The 20692-nt window shown below is 42.1% G+C and overlaps 1 protein-coding gene across 5 annotated transcripts in view; it reads right to left on the reverse strand.

Annotated features, from left to right (window-relative positions):
• The window catches only part of TAOK3 (TAO kinase 3), a 195499-nt gene that overhangs the window by 124261 nt on the left and 50546 nt on the right, over window positions 1-20692 (reverse strand). For all 5 annotated transcript variants that reach the window (XM_044275825.1, XM_044275823.1, XM_044275827.1 and 2 more), the window contains exons 7-11: window positions 19299-19395; window positions 14961-15074; window positions 13598-13689; window positions 12908-13001; window positions 6781-6862 (exon numbers count right to left, since the gene is read on the reverse strand). In XM_044275825.1, coding sequence (XP_044131760.1) covers window positions 6781-6862; window positions 12908-13001; window positions 13598-13689; window positions 14961-15074; window positions 19299-19395 — 479 coding nt within the window. The remainder of the gene's footprint in view (window positions 1-6780; window positions 6863-12907; window positions 13002-13597; window positions 13690-14960; window positions 15075-19298; window positions 19396-20692) is intronic.

Raw genomic sequence — 20692 nt, forward strand, 5'->3', positions numbered from 1 at the left:
AAAGGTACAGGTTACTTGTGGAAGAAATTAGATTTCTTATTGTTTTAATCAACTAAGGCTACTTTCACATTAGCATTTTCAATTCTGCTATTGAGTTCCGTCATAGGATCTCAATAGCGGAAGAAAACGCTTCAGTTTTCTCCCTATTCATTGTCAATGGGGACAAAACTGAACTGAACGAAACGGAGTGCACCAAAATGTATTCCGTTCCGTTTGGTTGTGCTCCCAGCGCGGACAGAAAACGGATCCGTCCTTCATTGACTTTCAATGGTGTTCAAGACGGATCTGTCATGGCTATAGAAGACATAATACAACTGGATCCGTTCATGACGGATGCATGCGGTTGTATTATTGTAATGGAAGCGTTTTTGACGATCCATGACGTATCCGTAAAAAAACGCTAATGGGAAAGTAGCCTAACTGACCTAAATATTGCATGCTTTACATTTCTCTATTTTGCCTCATTACTTCATTGCTGAATTTCCATGCACACCTTCTAATTACACATTGTTCTAGAGATTGCAGAAAGCAGCAACATAAATATCCACTATTCATGCACCTGAATAATAGGTTTCTAAATCATCTTTGGGGATATACATGTACCACTAACAGTAATAATGACAGTATACATTGCCCCAGACATAAAACCCATGAGTCTGTCTATTACAGAAAGCTCTGATAGAAGGGTCATTTCAGAGTTTGCACAAATGTTAAAAGTGTGCAGTTATTTTTCTTAGTGTTGTTTAACCTAGGTTTTCTTTTGTTTCTTTTTTATATTTACTGTATTTATCTTATCTAAATCTATTAGATGATAATTCAAAGTCTTTAGTACACTACAGAAAAAGGGAGATAATGGGAGAAAAAAAAAAAAAAAACACACACCTGTGGAGGAAGCCTAAATGTGGACTACTTTCACACTAGCAGTTTTTGAGGATCCATCATGGATCTGCAAAAACGCTTCCGTTACAATAAAACAGCATGCATCTGTCATGAACGGATCCAGTTGTATTATGTCTTCTATAGCCAAGACGGATCCGTCATGAACTCCATTGACTTAGGCCCCCTGCACACGAACCTGTGCACCCCGTGGTCGTGGTGCGGCCCGCAGTGTGCGAGCCGCAATGCACGAGCACAGTCCGTGGGGCAGCCGCAGCGGATCGCAGACCCATTCACTGGAATGGGTCCGCGATCCGGCCGTTCCGCAAAAAGATAGGACATGTTCTATCTTTTTGCGGAACGGAAGTACGGGACGAAGCCCCACAGAAGCACTCTAGTAGTGCTTCCGTAGGGTTCCGTTCTATTCCACATCTTCGGATTTGCGGACCCATTCAAGTGAATGGGTCCGCATCCGTGATGCGGAATGCCCACGGAATGGCACCTGTGTATTGCGGTTCTGCAATACAGCAACGGGAAGCACACGTTCGTGTGCAGGGGGCCTTAAATTGTGTGCCAGGACGGATTCGTTTGGCTCAGTTTCGTCAAGTGGACTGCCGGCAGCGTTTTGGTGTCCGCCTCCAGAGCGGAATGGTGACTGAACGGAGGCAAACTGATGCATTCTGAGTGGATCCTTTTCTATTCAGAATGCATTAGTCCAAAACTGATCCGTTTTGGACCGCTTGTGAGAGCCCTGAACAGATCTCACAGACAGAAAGCCAAAACACGAGTGTGAAGCCTTAGACACATTCTGGATTCCAGCAGTGGTGGCCGTGCTTGCACAATATAGGAAAAAGCACTAGCCTATGTGCGCTCCCATGGCCCCGGCCACCAGAGAGGCCGGCACTTTTTCCTATGGTGTGCAAGCACGGCCACCACTGATGGATTGCAGAGAGAGAAACAAATTTGAATAGGACCAGTCTGGTTTGAAACAATGCTCATAAACTGCACTATATAAAATGTCAGAACTAACCACTTGCCTGACATTAGATATCACACATGCAGTTTTTGAACCAACAAAAGAAAAGGGAAATATACTGTAAGTGAAGGACGTATACATCGCCTTCCTGTTGGATCCACTTTGGGCTCAAAATCTGCATTTGTGATTGCAGCCCGAGAGGGTTTTTTTCTCCCATGGAAAACTGCACATTTTTACATGCACCGACCACAAAGGCAATAAACTCTTGTATCATCTACAATCCAATCACACAACTAAACAATATAAAAGGTTTATGAAAGTATCTGACCTCTGGGTTTTATTAAAGCCAATAAAAAAAAAAGCCTAAAAAACTCTGTTAGAAGTTAGTAATAAAATGTGTCATACTTGTCATGGGTCATATTTCTCTTTCACTAATTATTGTAGTTTCACCTTTTACACCACGCTGGGTATTTAGGGCCATATTTTTGAATATATTTTGTGGTGATGCCTTGATTTGTACTCCATAATAAAACATCAAAATAAAAAAAATCTTCATGTGGTGTCACTGTGTTCATATGGTATCATGAATTCAGTTAGTTATTTTTTTATTATTTTTTATTTTTAAAAGAAAAGACCAGTTATGCTCACATTCCCACACTGACTATTTCTTGTATGTATGATGCCCGCATTGCCCGGCTTGCTATTCTGCTCCTTAAAAAAGATGTGTGAACAGAGTCCAGTGGTCACTCGGTGGTCAGAACTGCATCATCTGTGAGCAGTAATCTATTCCACCAAGATGCTGGTCAATTTCTGTACCTAATTGTGCATGAGATTTGTCTAATATCATACACTTCTCTGGTCCTGTACTATACTATGGTTTTAGCATGTCGTGTGCATGCTACCTAAATCAGTCACCCAAGGAACCCATCGTCCTCCCAGAGCAAGGCTACAAGTAAATGTAGTACAAACCCTCTACTGTATATAGTTCTCCAGGTGACATGTCATGTAAATCCTGAACTATACCTTTCGGGTACCTTGTATTTGAAGGTAGCGAGTACAGATCTAGGCTAGTGCGGTCACATAGATGCGGCAATGAACCCATGTGTAGGTTTACTAGAGAGCAAAAGCTGGGGGAGGCAGACTGAAGACTTAACCTATGAACCTGTTAGGAGATTATCTGTGGCCTTGTATACAGAACAGACCTGCTATGCGGGGATGACCCGTGGATAAGGAGGACACGTGGCTTTAGATCACGCAGAATACTTAAAGGAGGCGATATAGTAAAATAGTTTGTACAGAGCTCCCAGATCCTAGAATTGCTAGCACAAGAGAAACTGTCCACAGCACATCCAGAGCAGTTTAATCTAAAACAGTATAATCCTTGTGGCACATAAAAATTACAATAACGTATGAAAGTTTGTAGCACGTCTCGTGAGCGGCCTGCTGCTACATATAATGTCCAGCTTAGCTTTGCAGCTTCTTCAGGGGTACCTGCAGGCTCTGAATGAATACTGTTGTGGCAGGGTATGTAACAGCAAGCTCTGGCTGAGCACTTTTGTGCTACTATGTGTAGTAGCAGGCTTTGGCTGATCACTGATGGGACACTACTGCGACATTATATGTAGTGGCTGTCCGATCACAAGAAGTACTCTGAACTTTTATACTTTATTGTATTTTTATGTGCTCCGAGGATTAGACTGTTTTGAGGTGTTCACACAGTAGTTTTTCGGTTAATAAATCTAGAAATCAGAGCACAAGGAGAAGTATAACGCTTATGTATCCTTATTCTCGGTTTAGGATCCTTTTGCCTTTTTGAAAATGAAGCCGAATAAAAACCACTGTGTAGACCCGGCCTAGAAACGAGAGAGTATTAAGTAAGGCCTTTCCAGTATCCAGACATGCTGATGGTCCAGAACTTGTTCTAGGCACTGAGGGGCAATATAATGTAGAATCTCACCAGAGGTGAAAAACAAATATAGAAATCTTATATACAGTAGTGCTGAGCATGGTAGATTATTTGTATCTTCTGACAGGTACATTTTATGTACAGTACTTATCCACGATTGGCTGATGATCCAGAGCATTTGATAGTTCATGACAAATTAATGAAAGTGTTTAACTAGTTCATGTCCAAGGAATTTTGGCCTTCAGGACCAGACACGATTATCTTGGGTAGGGTCTAATTTTTTGCAGGATGAGATGACAGTTTGATTAGCACTATTTTGGGGTGCATATGACTTTTTGATCGCTTGCCATTACACTTTTTGTGATGTAAGAGGACAAAAAAAAAAATGGCTTTCTTGACACTTTTTTTGTTTGTTTTTAACGATTTTCACCTGAGGGGTTAGGTCATGTGATATTTATAGAGTTGGTCGATACGGACACGGCGATACCTAATATGTATACTTTCTCCCCCCCCCCCCCCCATTTTTTTACGATTGTTTTTTAACTTTATTTTTTTTAAAAATGAATGTTTTTGTTTATTTTTAATTGAAATAGAAATTTTTTTGGGGGGGGGGGAAACTATTTTTTCAACTTTTTTTTTACTTTATTTTTTGTCCCACTTTGGGACTTCAACTTTTGGGGGTCTAATCCCTTTTACAATGCGTTCAAATACTTCTGTATTGGAATGCATTGGCTGTATGAGTAATACTGTGTGTATTACTCGTACAGCTTCCGGCCTGTGAGATCCAGGGGGCTGGATCTCACAGGCTCGTCACCGGAAGGCAGCGCGATGCCTCAGCAAGGCAGCGCCATGCCTTGCATGCCATCGGGTCCCCCCTACAGCCGCATGGGGACCCGATGGCACGCCCGATCACCGCCGCAACCACAGGTAAAAGCCGCAAACCGCAGGTCTGAATTGACCTGCGGTTTGCGGCGATTGCCGACACGGGGGCTGGGGGGGGGGTGTCACGAGACCCCCCCCTTATTTAGCCAAGGTGCCAAGCGGCGGACGGTGATCGGAAATACACAGGGTGTACAGGTACGCCCTGTGTCCTTAAGTACCAGGACATTAGGGCGTACCGCCGATCCGATGGTATATTAATAGGGACTCCTGACTTTACATTGAAAGTCAATGGGGGACGGATCCGTTTGCAATTGCACCAATATTGTGTCAACGTCAAACGGATCCGTCCCCATTGACTTGCATTGTAAGTCAGGACAGATCTGTTTGGCTCCGCACGGCCAGGCGGACACCAAAACGCTGCAAGCAGCATTTGGGTGTCCGTCTCCTGAGCGGAATGGAGGCGGAACGGAGCCAACTGATACATTCTGAACGGATCCTTATCCATTCAGAATGCATTGGGGATGAACGGAAACGTTCGGGTCTGCTTGTGAGAGCCCTCAAACGGATCTCACAAGCGGAACCCCAAACGCAAGTGTGAAAGTAGCCTAAATCGTACAAAAAGATTTTTAAAAAAATGCAATTTCATGTATAACATTTTTAAAGTAAATAGACTTTTCCTTCCATATGCCTCAGATTTCTGTATTTGTTCTGATTACATAGATACTAAATATGTTGATGTATGTTTTTTTAAACTGGTATATACGGTAATATATTGTTATATTTAAAAAGGAAATTATATTTTCAAAAACAGATTATGGCTTCATACTACTTGTTGACCAAAGTGTAAAAGTGGAAGTAAAAACCTTCCTAAAAGCACACGACTGAAAATCGGTTCCATTCATTTGGATTTCTGTAAGCCCCATTAAAGGTGAATGGAACTGGTTTTCAGTTGTGGAAGTGACTTTTCTCAGCTCCTCTCCGAGAAAAGGCGGAGACTGGAGGAAAGCCGTTTCAGCGGGCCGTGACTGCTGTGATTGGTTTCTCACATCGATCACAGCTGTGGCGATGAATCAAATTGGTCTTCAGTACAATCTCCAAGTCCCTAGCTATAAGTGGACAGCTTGGAGATTTCAGCACTGTTTGCAGCCTGATCCTATTCTATTCCGAAAAGGTGGTACTCTAGAATAAAGCCTCTTAATCACCTCTGTGAAAAAGTATAATGGCGGTCATTAAAGGGGTTGTCTCATCACAGACAATGGGGGCATATCGCTAGGAAATCACTAGCCAAACACGGACTGTGTAAAAGAGAAAGTAAAGCCTCATTCACACGTCAGTGTTTTGGTCGGTGATTTCCATCAATGATTGTGAGCCAAAACCAGGATTGGAGCCTCCACAGACATCAGGTATAAGGGAAAGATCTGCACCCGGTTTTAGCTCACAATCACGGATAGAATTCACTGACCAAACACTGACATGTGAATGAGGCTTAATACAAACACTGATTTACTCATCACTGACCCATCAAACCCAACATTCAGCAGTATGTGGAATTATGCTATATTGACTGTTTTGCGGCATAAGTTATGTTGATTTTATGTCCTGAGGTTTAGGTTTAAAGGGAGTCTGTCAGGTCATTTTCACCAATATAACTAACAGCATTGCCCCTCAGAAGAACGCATTCCATATATACCCGTTTGCACTTTGCAACTTTATTCCATGTCCAGAAAAAACAACTTTTATTCTGCAGAAAAAAAGTCTCCCAAGTGCCCAGCTGGAGGGCTTTGCTGTTCCAAGTGCCCAAAGCAAAGTCCACCCAGCTGGGCACTTGGGGGGCCCGTTTTTCAGCAGAATAAAAGTGCTTTTCCTGGACATGGAATAAAGTCACAAAGTGCACACCGGTATGTATGGAATGCCTTCTTCTGAGGGGAAATGCTGTTAGTTATATTGGTGAAAATGACCTGACAGACTCCCTTTACTAATATCCCCCCAAAAAAATGATTTTAGCACAGAGTCGTTGATGACATTTTTTTCAGCCAGTGAAATATGAAAACAACTACGTCCATGGTGTTTTGGAGTTAAATAATGTTCTTATCAAACACTGCATGCTCTAGATAAGTAGAAAAAAGTAGTGCTTTATTACCCGCAGCAACTCCGCTGATGTCGGCCGTTCCTGAGGTATTTTCTGCAAGCAGTAGTCCACAAATCCCCTGAATGATCCTGACCTGAAAAGTAAAAGGAAAAAAAACTAATTGTTTGAATGCAAAGAACTGTTCAGATCCCTATGCAGGAGAGGAGGAAGCTGTGCTTACTTTGGCAGAGCAACTGGTGGTTACATAAAAAAAAAAAAAAGAAAGAGTAGATACACAACATTAGGGTCCATTCACACATCCGTAAGTGTTTTGCGGATTCACGGATCCACAAAACACAGACACCGGCAATGTGCGCTCCGCATTTTGCGGACCTCACATCGCCGGCACTTAAAAGAAAATGCCTAATCTTGTCCGCAATTGCGGACAAGAATAGGACATGTTCTATTTTTTATTTTATTTTTTCGGGAATGGAATTGCGGACCCGGGTCCGCAATTCCAGAGTGGGGCAACACATAGTACGGCCCCATAAAAATCAATGGGTCCGCAATTGCGTTCCGCAAAATGCAGAACAGAATTGCGGACGTGTGAATGGAGCCTAAAGGCATCTCTTCCATTTGTAGGGAATTCTATTTAAAATGATTAAAGAATTAATCTCATGTTATACAGCATTACACTTTGACTCATTCACATTTCCATATGTAGCCTTAGGGTCCATTCACACGTCCTGTTTTTTTTTCATCCTGAAAAACGGTCCGTTTTTTGCGGATCCGTTGTTCCTGAAAATGTTTCCGTATGTCATCCGTTTTTTGCGGATCCGCAAAAAACGGGAACATGTATACATTTCAATAATCAAATAAAGTTGTTTGGATTTCTTTGAACAAAAATTGAAAGAAAAAAAAAATAAAAATAAAAAAATAATAATTTGTTATGTGTTTCCAGGAACGGAATCCGCAAAAAACGGATGACATACGGAATGACATCCGAATGTCATCCGTTTTTTGCGGATCCATTGACTTTGTATTGTACCAGGATCCGATTTTTCAGGACAAGAATAGGACATGTTTTATATTTAAACGGACATGCGGAACGGAACAACGGAAACGGACAGCACACATTGTGCTGTCCGATTTTTTCCAGGACCCATTGAAAATGAATGGGTCCAGATCTGGTCCTGATCTGTTCCTGAAAAAACGGAACAGATCAGGAAAGAAAAAAACGGACGTGTGAATGGACCCTTAAAGGGGTTGTCCAGGAATACAGCATGCCTTCCCCACTGAAAAGATCATACTTACCTTCTACCCGCTGCTCCGGTCCTCCACGATTTTCTTCCTCCCCGGCATGGACATGGTCACCTGATCCTCTTTAGCCAAGCCCTGACTTCAGCAGTAAAGTGTCTCTTGAAGCCAGCAATTGGATAAAGAGGATCAGGTGATAACTGATGTGTGAATAAACATATTAAAGTCAATGGGTATGTGTGCCAGCTATTGAAAATGCGAACAGCAAATTTCCGTGAAAAATTGAAATTTGAATGAAGCCTAATACTGACAAGAATATATTACTATAGGGAAGTTAAAGTATTTTATATAGAATTGGATAAACGCAAGTTCAAGTCCCCTAGTCAGCCTAAACAAAAAACAGTCTTTTTGAAAGATAAAAATTGAATTTCTACTTTAAAATAAAAGCCACTCCCCCCACATCCAGTCCCTTATTGTTGGCAAAAACATAAATAAAATACACTTAATTGGTATCGCCAAATCCATAAAGAGCTGATTTATTTTAAAAAATATCACTTATATAATACTTATATAATACGTATCCCACACGGTGAACGTTGCAGAAAAAGAAACAGAAAAAAACAAATGGCAGAACTGCAGTTTTTTGGTCACCTGGCAAAAAAAATAAAAATGGTATAAAAAGTGATTACCCAAAAACGATACCAATAAAAACCGCAGCTCATGCTGTATAACACAAGCCCTCACACAGCTGCCTCAACAGAAATATAAAAAAGTTATGGGTCTTAGAATATGATGATGCAAAATATAAAATGACAGGACCCCCCCATGGCATTGATCCTGGGTGCCTGCTGATTGATTTCAGCAGGCACCGGGTTCCGATCACCGCCGGCCGAGCGGAGGTGATCGGAAATACATAGGACGTACCAATACGCCCTATATTAGGAACAGGTTAAGGATGAAGGGGGTTATAGTCACTTAATATAAACACTGTTTAGGGTCTGTACTATTAGTGGCCTAAGTGTTTATATTAAATGTGACCATAACCCCCCTCATCCATAGGAATTACACCCATGTACTGCACATATTTTAGCACACCTTTTAGTTAAAAATATTTTTTTTCCCATTTTTCTCCTCTAAACCGTAGGTGCATCTTATCATCAGGTGTGTCTTCGGCCTCATGCACACGACCGTTTTTTTTTACGGTCCGCAAAAACTAGGTCCGTGACCCGTGACCGTTTTTTCGTCTGTGGGTCTTCCTTGATTTTTGGAGGATCCACGGACATGAAAAAAAAGTCGTTTTGGTGTCCACCTGGCCGTGCGAAGTCAAACGGATCCGTCCTGAATTACAATCCAAGTCAATGGGGACGGATCCGTTTGACGTTGACACAATATGGTGCAATTGCAAACGGATCCGTCCCCATTGACTTTCAATGTAAAATCTGGAGTCTTTTATAGGATCGGAGTTTTCTCCAATCCGATGGTATATTTTAACTTGAAGCGTCCCCATCACCATGGGAACGCCTCTATGTTAGAATATACTGTCGGATATGAGTTACATCGTGAAAACTCATATCCGACAGTATATTTTAACACAGAGGCGTTCCCATGGTGATGGGGACGCTTCTAGTTAGAATATACTACAAACTGTGTACATGACTGCCCCCTGCTGCCTGGCAGCACCCGATCTCTTACAGGGGGCCGTGATCAGCACAAGTAACCCCTCAGGTGCCGCACCTGAAGGGGTTAATTGTGCGTATCATAGCCTCCTTGTAAGAGATCAGGGCTGCTAGGCAGCAGGGGGCAGACCCCTCCCTCCCTCAAAAGCATTAATAACATTGGTGGCAGTGTGCAGCCTCCCCCGGCCCCCCCTTCCTCTATTGCATTAATAACATTGGTGGCAGTGTGCGGCCTCCCCCGGCCCCCCTCCCTCGCTCTATTGCATTAATAACATTCGTGGCAGTGTGCGGCCTCCCCTCTCCCCCTCCCCGATCATTGGTGGCAGCGGAGTTCCGATCGGAGTCCCAGTTTAATCGCTGGGGCGCCGATCGGTAACCATGGCAACCAGAACGCTACTGCAGTCCTGGTTGCCATGGTTACTTAGCAATAGTAGAAGCATCATACTTACCTGCTGGCTGCTGCGATGTCTGTGTCCGGCCGGGAGCTCCTCCTACTGGTAAGTGACAGGTCTGTGCGGCGCATTGCTGTCACTTACCAGTAGGAGGAGCTCCCGGCCGGACACAGACATCGCAGCAGCCAGCAGGTAAGTATGATGCTTCTACTATTGCTAAGTAACCATGGCAACCAGGACTGCAGTAGCGTCCTGGGGAGGGAGGGGGGTCTGCCCCCTGCTGCCTGGCAGCCCCGGATCTCTTACAGGGGGCTATGATACGCACAATTAACCCCTTCAGGTGCAGCACCTGAGGGGTTAATTGTACGGATCACAGCCCCCTGTAAGATCGGGTGCTGCCAGGCAGCAGTCATGTACACAGTTCGTTGTATATTCTAACTAGAAGCGTCCCCACCACTACGGGAAAGCCTCTGTGTTAGAATATACTGTCGGATCTGAGTTTTCACGAAGTGAAAACCCAGCTCTGAAAAAGCTTTTATGCAGACGGATCTTCGGATCCGTCTGTATGAAAGTAACCTACGGCCACGGATCACGGATGCCAATAGGACAGGTCTTATTTTTTTGACGGACAGGATACACGGATCACGGTCTCTGCTGCAAAACGGTGCCCTTTCCGATTTTTCAACGAACCCACGGATGCACACAACGGTCGTGTGCATGAGGCCTTATAAAGTGAAAAGTCAACAAAAATAATAATTTCAACAAAATCCATGTTCTAGATTTTAAATGGTGCACCTTCCCTTCAGAGCCCTGCCGTGTTCCCAAACAGCAGACTAACTAAATATGAGGCATTTCCGTACTGTAGAAATTGAGTGACCGTTATTACGGTGCTTATAAAAGTGAAAATTGTGGGGCTAAAGCAATGTATTATTGGAAAAAAAAACAAAAAAAAAAGTTATTAAATCAACACTTATGAGGCGAAAACCATTACTACACGCCTAGCTGAATTTTTATTTTTTGGAGGGGGAAGGGTTAATTACCAAGCAAGGAGAATTTCTTGGGGGTTTCTCCTTTCCAATGTACTGGTACTTTAGGGGTGCTGCAAATGCAACATGGAGCCTAAACCAACTCAAACAAAATCAGTGATTAAGAAGCCGTATGGTGCTCCTCCCCTTCTGAGACCTGCAATTTGCCTATATAGCCATTTATGACCACATATGGGATATTGCCATACTTGGGAGAAATTATTTAAAGGTTGGCCACTTTCTGGTTACGGTTGATCAATGTTTATGTAGGATGATTACACAACACTTACTAATATAACCTTTGTTGCTATTCTGCACCATTTCCTATATTTCATAAGGTATGCTCCCTTGTTTACAAAGTATTTTGTGCTGCACACACAGAGGTCCTGTCCATAAGATGGCCACTAAAGGAGAGACATGTGACCAAGCAAATCACCTCCATGTGATGTCTCCTCCACTCAAACACACTGTACCGGCACTAAAGTCCCAACAGAACAAGTGTAGATGGCAGGTGCAGTGTATTTGAAGGAAGGTGACATCATATAGAGGTTATTTGCCTGGTGGTCACATAACCCTCCAGACATTTTATGGATAGGACCTCTGTGTGGAGCGCACAAAATACTTTGCAAATAACTTTGGGCTATATTAGAAAGTGGCCAACCCCTTTAACTAAATTTTATTGTAAACATGTAATTTTTACTTTATAAACCTCAATACTAATTAAATCTATAAGGGTCCGGCTACACGGCGTCATGTATTGCATGATCTTTCATGCAATGAATTTCAATGGTGTTGCTACATGCTGGAACTGCCATGTGACAGTCGCAAAAAAAATAATCCATCCAAGTCGGATTTTTTTGCAGCTGTTGCATCGCAGTATGTGGCAAGCTGCAGAATTAGGGCTCATGCACACGACCGTATGCCCTCCGAGACATGCGGGCCATATGTCCCAGAGCGACATACATCGTGCGCACGGGAGCGCACAGCATCATAGGTTTCTACGATGCTGTGCGCATCGGGCCGCCCATGGGACTATTGTCCCGCACTCGTATGATATTATGATACCTATGATGCTGTGCGCTCCCGTGCGCACGATGTGCTCCGGGACATATGGCCCGCATGTCTCGGAGGGCATACGGTCGTGTGCATGAGCTCTTAGGGTAATAAAGCATGAGCAAACATTTTGTTTCTTTTTTCATCACCTGCTGGTGGATTAAAATTGAAACCGAGCAATAAAAAAATACATTTTTTAAATTCAGCTCCATTTTGCTTTAATTCCTGCGAAACACCTAAAAGGATAATAAACTTTCTAAATGTGGAGGATTTCTAATATACAAGTCTGTCAAAACCACTTCAGAACTGAATTGGTCCCTTTAAAAATAGGTTTTGGAAATTTTATTGAAAATATGATAAATTGCTGCTAAACATATAAAGCCTTTTAACCACCCCAAAAAATAAAAGTATGCTTGAAAAATAATGCAGACATAAAGTAGATACAAGTTCGGTCTCTTTCATTGCGTCACGTGACCATCTGCCATGACAAAAGGGAGAAGGTCACCGTTGCAGCCAGCAACTGGATGCAGTGGTCATGTGCCCCTCGTCAACAGGGTGTTGATATCAGTGCACCAGTGAGGTCAAGAGTCATCTGTGGAGCTATAGAGAGTCTCTAGGACATGGTAACATTTTCTGAAGCACTAACTACAAATTACATAAAACCAGCGACATCAGATTGTGATTGCACACCCTTCATGCAGGTGATGAGGTGCTGCTTCCATACATTATAGCTAGAAACTAGTCAGTGATACTAATTTCACCAGGTATGTTAATACACTAAACACTAGGCACTTACCATTCATTTGACTGTAGTGTTGGGGACTCATTCTGGGCTATGTGATATAAGGCACTCATTGCGTTCATATTAAACAGCGGAGGCTTCCTTTCAGCTGTACATTGAAAGACAGGAGAAAAAGTGAGCCACATGAGCAGAAGCGGAAGAAGAAGCTAGGACCATGCAGAACGTTAAGGTGTTGCACTTGTGCAGAAGTGGTATTTAGCGTCGTCACACACTCTAATCCAATTATTTTAATCTGACAGGTCATTCTAGGGAATTACGCTTTCCCTGGACCCACTGAACACCACAGGTAACAACTTCATATCCTATATCAACCTTACAGTGGTGCAGAGTGGTTGTCCCCTGGCAAACTTACCTTTTCAACTCGCCAACAGCATAGCCATTAGCTGATAACCTAGCTGGACACCCCTTACCAGTAGCAGACTTTCCTTGCTGCTGCAGGGAACATAAAGCAATATATGGTGCCTATAGGAACTGTGTAATGCATGCATGTCAATTATGGGAAGCACTGTGCTTGGACATGCATCCATGCACCCTATTGGGGTTGTGGAAACGAGGTTAGCCTCTTATACGGCACACATCATGCATGAGAATTAAAACTTACACCATAATATAGAACACTTTGAAAGGGAAAATGTGCGGGTGTTCATTTAGTACCTTTAAAAGATATATATTTGTTTTACTCACCTAATTCAATGCAAGTGATACCAAGAGACCAAATATCAACCTTGCCTTCATACTGCCCCTCGTCCATTGCTAAAATAACTTCTGGGGCCATCCTGAAAATAAAATATACACGATTGGTCCTCAGTGTCACATGTGTTACTGTAGTGGATTGCTTTTTCACCGCATAGCTATTTTTTAATAATAGCAAAAATCACTTGTGCACATCAAGTCTTAAAGTGCCCATGCGCCCACAAGAAACGCACAGATGATATTTTCAAGAGTGGGAATGGTATTCAATATATAAAACCAATCCTATTTTTGCAGATAAAGTATATTCCTTTATAAATCAGATCCCCAATGGTCAAAACCCAAGGTGCTGCCATTATTTCAGTACACTGCGTCCACCGCATGAAGCTAAGAGATGACTTCTAAAACATTTGCTTGAGGCCTTAAGAAAGCAAAGCCTTCAATACACTTCGGCCTCTCCGTGATGAAAAATGGCTGCAGGATCATCATCCATGCACTGGAAGATCTGCATAAAGCATGACCGCTACATGAGAGATCCCCCTACCTGCTCTGCCAAAGATTGAGCCTTGGAGAAAGGTGTCCAAGGCCAGATCCCACAAATGTGGCAAGTTTTCTGGCAGGGCCCCACATACTCCAACTAGATCCCTCTGCTGGGAGATGGACGTTCTGTTTATTACTGGAGGTTGAACTTTTCTCCTTCGTGTTCCGTTTTCTGTTTCTTATCTCTCTACGGCACAAGATGCATACCCTTTGTTAAGCGCCCCCCACAGGCGCCATCATGCTCACATCTCTCTCGATACATATGGACTTTATACTTCCTTACACACATACAGTATATGCTTCATCACAACTGTTATAACCACTCTTATAACTATCAATGTTGGATCATGTCCATTGTGGTCTCTTTTCACAGGATCATGGACTGGAGATACTCTATTTGCTTACATTGCATTTGTTTCGTCTTCAATGTCACCTGAATCTTAAGGGGATATATTTTGCAAGATCACAAACTATATCTATCTATGTGACACATAGGGCAGTGAACCATGCAAGTCTCCATGATGTGGTACTTTTGCTCTACGTTCTAGGTCAAGTCTTTTCTACATCTCTTCGTTCCACCACCTTACTGCTCACCTTACTGTCATTTTGTTTAAAAAACAAACAAAAAACAAAAAAAAACACTGCAAGCAGTGGTATTTTTTTTCTGGGAACAAACAAAGGAACATGCGACAGATGCAGATGTGAACAGAGCCATGACGGTGAACACACCTCCGTAATAGACAGCCACAGTGCACCCCACAAGAGATGCAACAACAAAGCACATATATACTTTATAATGAATAGCGATGTATTTTACCAATATGGGGTTCCCACGAAGGAGTTGGCAGGTGATGCTATAGATGCAGAACCAAAATCTGCTAATTTTACCTGACCGGGCTCAGTAAGCAGGATATTTCCAGCTTTAATATCCCTTAAAAATAGAAATACAAAGAGTCATGCTCCATTTGTGAACATAGATATTACACACATATGGCACTGTAATCTTCTTTTTGAACTGATGAATATACACATTATAAATATGGGATTTTGCTCAATCTTTGTTTCATATACACTTTGCATTTTTTGTGCGGTAAAAAGCACAAAAACTGCATTGTAAAAAATAAAAATAAGTTTTCACCATAATTGTGGCTTTTACTGGTGAAAAGAGTTACACCTGTAAAAACTGCAATGGCGATTACCCACGGGCATACATTTTTTACTGCGATTTTTTTTTTCCTTACTGGGACAAAAACACACGATGAGCTAACCCAGCCTTTAGGTGTCCAATGGACCTTGCTAATAGTATTCTGTAACCAATATCCTATTTGAGTTTTGCAATTTACAAGGAACAGTATAAGAATATAAAGCTGCACAACTAACAGGCTGTCCTATAATGATGCAGCATATGCCCCAAACACTGAATCATATATCCACTAGAGGGGGTTGTAGTCAAGTCTATTACAGATATTTCTCTAACGTGACTATTTTCAGCAGATCAACATTTTGTTGGTGCCATGCATTCACTGAATGATTTTAACATTGATCAGTAAAAAGTGGTGCAAATGCTGAACACAGGACTATTCAGATGTCATCAAGATGAAAGTGATAGTCAGAGAACCGATGTTGTCCCAGGTTTTTAATTTTTTTTTAATTTTATTTATACAGCATTGGCATTATTCTCAGCCCAGTATCAGGCCTCATGCACACAAACGTATTTTGTTTCCATGTCCGTTCAGTTATTTATTTTTTTCCGGATAGGATGAGGACCTATTCATTTTAATGGGTCCTCCAAAAATGCGGACAGCACACCATATTCTATCCGCATCCATCTGTCCGTTCTATAGCCCTGCAAAAATATAGAGCATGTCCTATTCTCGTCACAGATGTTCCCGCGACAGGTGGCCTGGAGATCGGTGAGACAGGCAACACGTGGTTTGATCTGACATGTTTTCCGTTTGGATCAAATGACGTCTGTTATTTCTGGTGCTTGCCACACGTTCTTTCCCCAGGTGTGGCTATTATGGTCATTTATCCTTCTCTATTTATTGTTGTTTCTCCCACTATGCTATGCGGTTTATAGCTTCAGTTTGAGTTGTGGATCTCGGCTCGGAGGTCCTGGTGCTGCCATTGCCACTTGAAGTTAAGTGTTTTCTTTCCCTTTTGTATGGGTTATTTTGTGTGTGTTGCATTTCCCTGTCATTTGTATTACCCTGGGTTCAGACCTGAGCGTCCTGAAACGAGCGCTCTGTATGCGCGATTGTACCGGCGTTTACAATCGCGCATACAGAGACAAGCGAACACACATCGTCGCGCGTTCCCGCTGAAGTCTATGTACGGGAACGCGCGACAAACGCCCAAAAAAAAGCTCAAGAACTTGTTTGAGCGTCGGGCGTTTTACAGCGCGATCCTACGCGCTGTAAAACGCCCAGGTGAGAACCATTCCCATAGGGAAGCATTGGTTTCTCCTTGTTGAGCGTTTTACAGCGCGTAGGAACGCGCTGTAAAACGCTCAGGTGTGAACTTAGGGTTAAGGTCTGAGGGAGACTCCTGTTCGTCCTTCCTTTTGGAGGAACAGGTTGTCTCCGTCCTGACATTAGTACCAGGGTCCTATAGGGAGAGTTAAGACACTGGGTATTCTTGTGTATGAACTCCCCTACCTCTGAGGTCTGTTCATACTTGTAGTTAGTCAGGACTTTGATTAGGGTTTTACTAGGAGGTGTCCATCTCCTTTACCTAGTTTCTAGGCCTTACGCCCTCATCCCTTTCCCTCTTCTGACAATTCTTGTTTGTTTTGAAGACAAGGATAGGCATTGATACAATGGATCTGCAAAAAAAAAAAAAAAAAAGGATGCAACACGGATGTCATCCGTATTTTTTTGTGGACCGCAAAATACATACGGTTGTGTGCATGTAGCCTTAAGAATATATTCCTTCACATTAGTCCCCATTCCTTACATCTGAAACACAGACAATGTCATAAGCATCTGTTTAGTGGAAACCAATACAATCTCTGTTGGAGGTTTCTGCGTACAGCTTCATGCACAAAACCGTATGTTTGGTCTGTATTTGATACACATTTTTTGTGGATGGCATGCGACCCATTCATTTCAATCGAGCCGTAAAAGATGTGGACAGCACACCATGTGTTGTCTGCATCTGTATGTCCATTCTGCGGCCCCGCAAAAAAGATGGAATATATGACCTATAAAAAAAATTAAATGAACGTTGTCGGCATGCACACGGCTAGGATCTGTCTTTTGCGGACTGCAAAACAAATAAGGTCGTGTGCATGAGGCCTTATACCGGCCATATGAATACATAAATTATATTTGAGTTATGTTTTGGAGTGAGCATGCTACATGTGGAGCCACTCATCTGCATTCCGCAAGTTGTTCTAGCAAATGCACTCTGCATAGTCCAAGAAAAACTGAAAGGCGTTCAAGGCTACTTTCACATCTGGCTTTTCAGTTCTGGTTTTGAGATCCAGCAGAGGATCTCAAAACTGGAATTAAACGGTTCAGTTTTGTCCCCATTCATTGTCAATGGGGACAAAACTGATCAGGATGCATAAGTATACATCCATGGAGTTTTGCTGCTTTTTGGTGCCGAACACAAAACCTTTCCAAGCTGCGGTTTGGTGTTCAGTTTGCAAAAGGGAACAAACCAGTTCTAGCATGAAAATCAATGTAAGGCCTCTTTCACACTACAGTATGTCCATTTCAGTGTTTTGCGGTCCGTTTTTCACGGATCCGTTGTTCCGTTTTTTTGCTTCCGTTGTGGTTCCGTTTCCGTTCCGTTTTTCCGTATGGCATATACAGTATACAGTAATTACATAGAAAAAATTGGGCTGGGCATAACATTTTCAATAGATGGTTCAGAAAAAACGGAACGGAAACGGAAGACATACGGATGCATTTCCGTGTGTGTTCCGTTTTTTTTGCGGACCCATTGACTTGAATGGAGCCACGGACTGTGATTTGCAGCCAAATATAGGACATGTGCTATCTGTCAACGGAACGGAAAAATTTTTGCAGCAAAGAAAATAGATCCGGCGCCATTGACTTACAATGAATTTCATAGCAGATCTGGTTTGTTCAGTTTTGATTTAATACAACCCGATCCTGCCAAAACTGATGCATTAAATGGCACAGACCTGTTTAATTCCGGTTTTGAGACCCTCTGCCGGATCTCAAAACCAGAATTAACAACGCAGATGTGAAAGCAGCCTACACTGGCCATACACACATTAAATAAAGGTTGGCCTAAACCAATGCTTTTGGAAGGATCAGCTGGCCATGTAATGTGTATAGGGGTGTCTTGACCCCCTGAAATCTGCAGTCAGGCATTTTGGGTGGTTGTTTTTTTTTTTACTTTTATTAACAGAAAATAAATAGAATTGATAACATACATTCCTGTTACATATCATAATACAAACGGATATAAAAGAATCTTTTCCAATTACTTCTATCGCTGACTGCACTGTTGTGAACCCCTTATCTCTTGGTTAGCTTTAGGCATTTTGGTTTTTATTCAAAATGAACGTACATACTCTTTGCCAATGACTGCCCTGTGTAGCTCGAGTAAACAGGTATGTTTTGTATGGGGACAAGAGACCAGAGGAGTGATGGCATCTGCGCGTAAACATACTGTAACTTAGTCTATCTATAAATCTTATGAATAAGCCTTTGTTCACACTACAGTCTAAGCTACCATTCATAAAAGTCAGGACTGACCTATTTTCAATGGAATCCTGATGGATCTTATTGAAATACAACAAGATCCAAATAGCGGGGGGTGGGAGGCAACGCAACAGAAGGGAAAGGTTTCAGCAGAAACCAAATGGTTGCTCGGAAGAATTATGGCTGAATAAAAGAAAAAAAATACTGCAGATATAAATATACTTTATGATAATGTGACTCGTCAGGTTCTGGTATTTTTGACAGTGAGAATAGAACATTAGAATATACTTTGTGCTGTCAAAAATGACAGTGAACAATGTGTAAAAGTATACGCTGGAGGTATAGACAGATTAGTACTGTATTCCTAATTACGATAGTGGCATGTGGAAAAACTGACCAGCGCTGAAAATTAACCTTTTAGGATAAAATACGGAACATTTAGGAAACACATCAGCTGGAGAACATGACAACTATACCTGTGAATCATGTTGCGTGAATGCAGGTAGTCCAGCCCCTGCAAGGCACCATGAGTAATGGCAGCTATCTCCACTTCCTGAAGTGGCTTCTTGTGAACTACGGAAAAATACATTTTTTTTTAGAGGAAGATATAACCCTTCAGGCTTCTTACTACCCATAGTATTGTTCCTATTCAACCTAAAGTTCAAAATTGCCAGCATAACTTACATACATTATAAAGTAAAACGACGTACATCATCGCCAATACATAGCTATTAATGTACAGTGGATATACAAAGTCTACACACCCCTGTCAAGTTTCTGTGCTGTAAAAAAATTAGACAAAGATAAAATCATTTCAGAACTTTTTCTACCTTTAATGTGACTTATAAACTGTACCACTCAATTGAAAAACAATTGAAATGTTTTAGGTGGAGGGAAGAAAAATAATTAAAAAATAAAACTAAAATAATGTGGTTGCATAAGTTTGATGTAGCTGTGTTCAGAATTAAGCAATCACATTCAAAATCATGTTAAATAGGAGTCAGCATACACCTGCCATCATATAAAGTGCCTCTGATTAACCCCAAATAAAGTTCAGCTGCTCTAGTTGGTCTTTCCTGAAATTTTCTTAGTCGCATCCCACAGCAAAAGCAATATGGCACAACAGTGACATTACCAAGAACTGGACCTCCCTCCAAAATTAATGAAAAGACGAGAAGAAAACTGGTCTGGGAGGCTACCAAGAGGCCTACAGCAACATTAAAGGAGCTGCAGGAATATCTGGCAAGTACTGGCTGTGTGGTACATGTGACAACAATCTCCCGTATTCTTCATATGTCTGGGCTATGGGGTAGAGTGGCAAAACGAAAGCATTTTCTTAAGAAAAACATCCGAACCAGGCTACATTTTGCAAAAACACATCTGAAGTCTCCCAAAAGCAGTTTGAACTTTTTGGCCATAATTCCAAAAGATATGTTTGGAGCAAAAACAACACTGCACATCACCAATAGAACACCATACCCACAGTGAAGCATGGTGGTGGCAGCATCATGCCAAGGGGCTGTTTTTCTTCAGCTGGAACTGGGGCCTTAGTTAAGCTAGAGGGAATTATAAAAACAGTTCCAAATACCAGTCAATATTGGCACAAAACCTTCAGAATTCTGCTAGAAAGCTGAACATGAAGAGGAACTTCATCTGACAACGACCCAAAGCATACATCCAAATCAACAAAGGATTGGCTTCACCAGAAGAAGATACAAATTTTGGAATGGCCCAGCCAGAGCCCAGACCTGAATCAGATAGAAAATCTGTGGGGTGATCTGAAGAGGGCTGTGCACAGGAGATGCCCTCACATTCTGACAGATTTGGAGTATTTTTTGCAAAGAAGAGTGGGCAAATCTTGCCAAGTCAA

Source organism: Bufo gargarizans, chromosome 1 (genome assembly GCF_014858855.1).
Source record: "Bufo gargarizans isolate SCDJY-AF-19 chromosome 1, ASM1485885v1, whole genome shotgun sequence".
In the NCBI taxonomy this organism is placed as follows: Eukaryota; Metazoa; Chordata; class Amphibia; order Anura; family Bufonidae; genus Bufo; species Bufo gargarizans.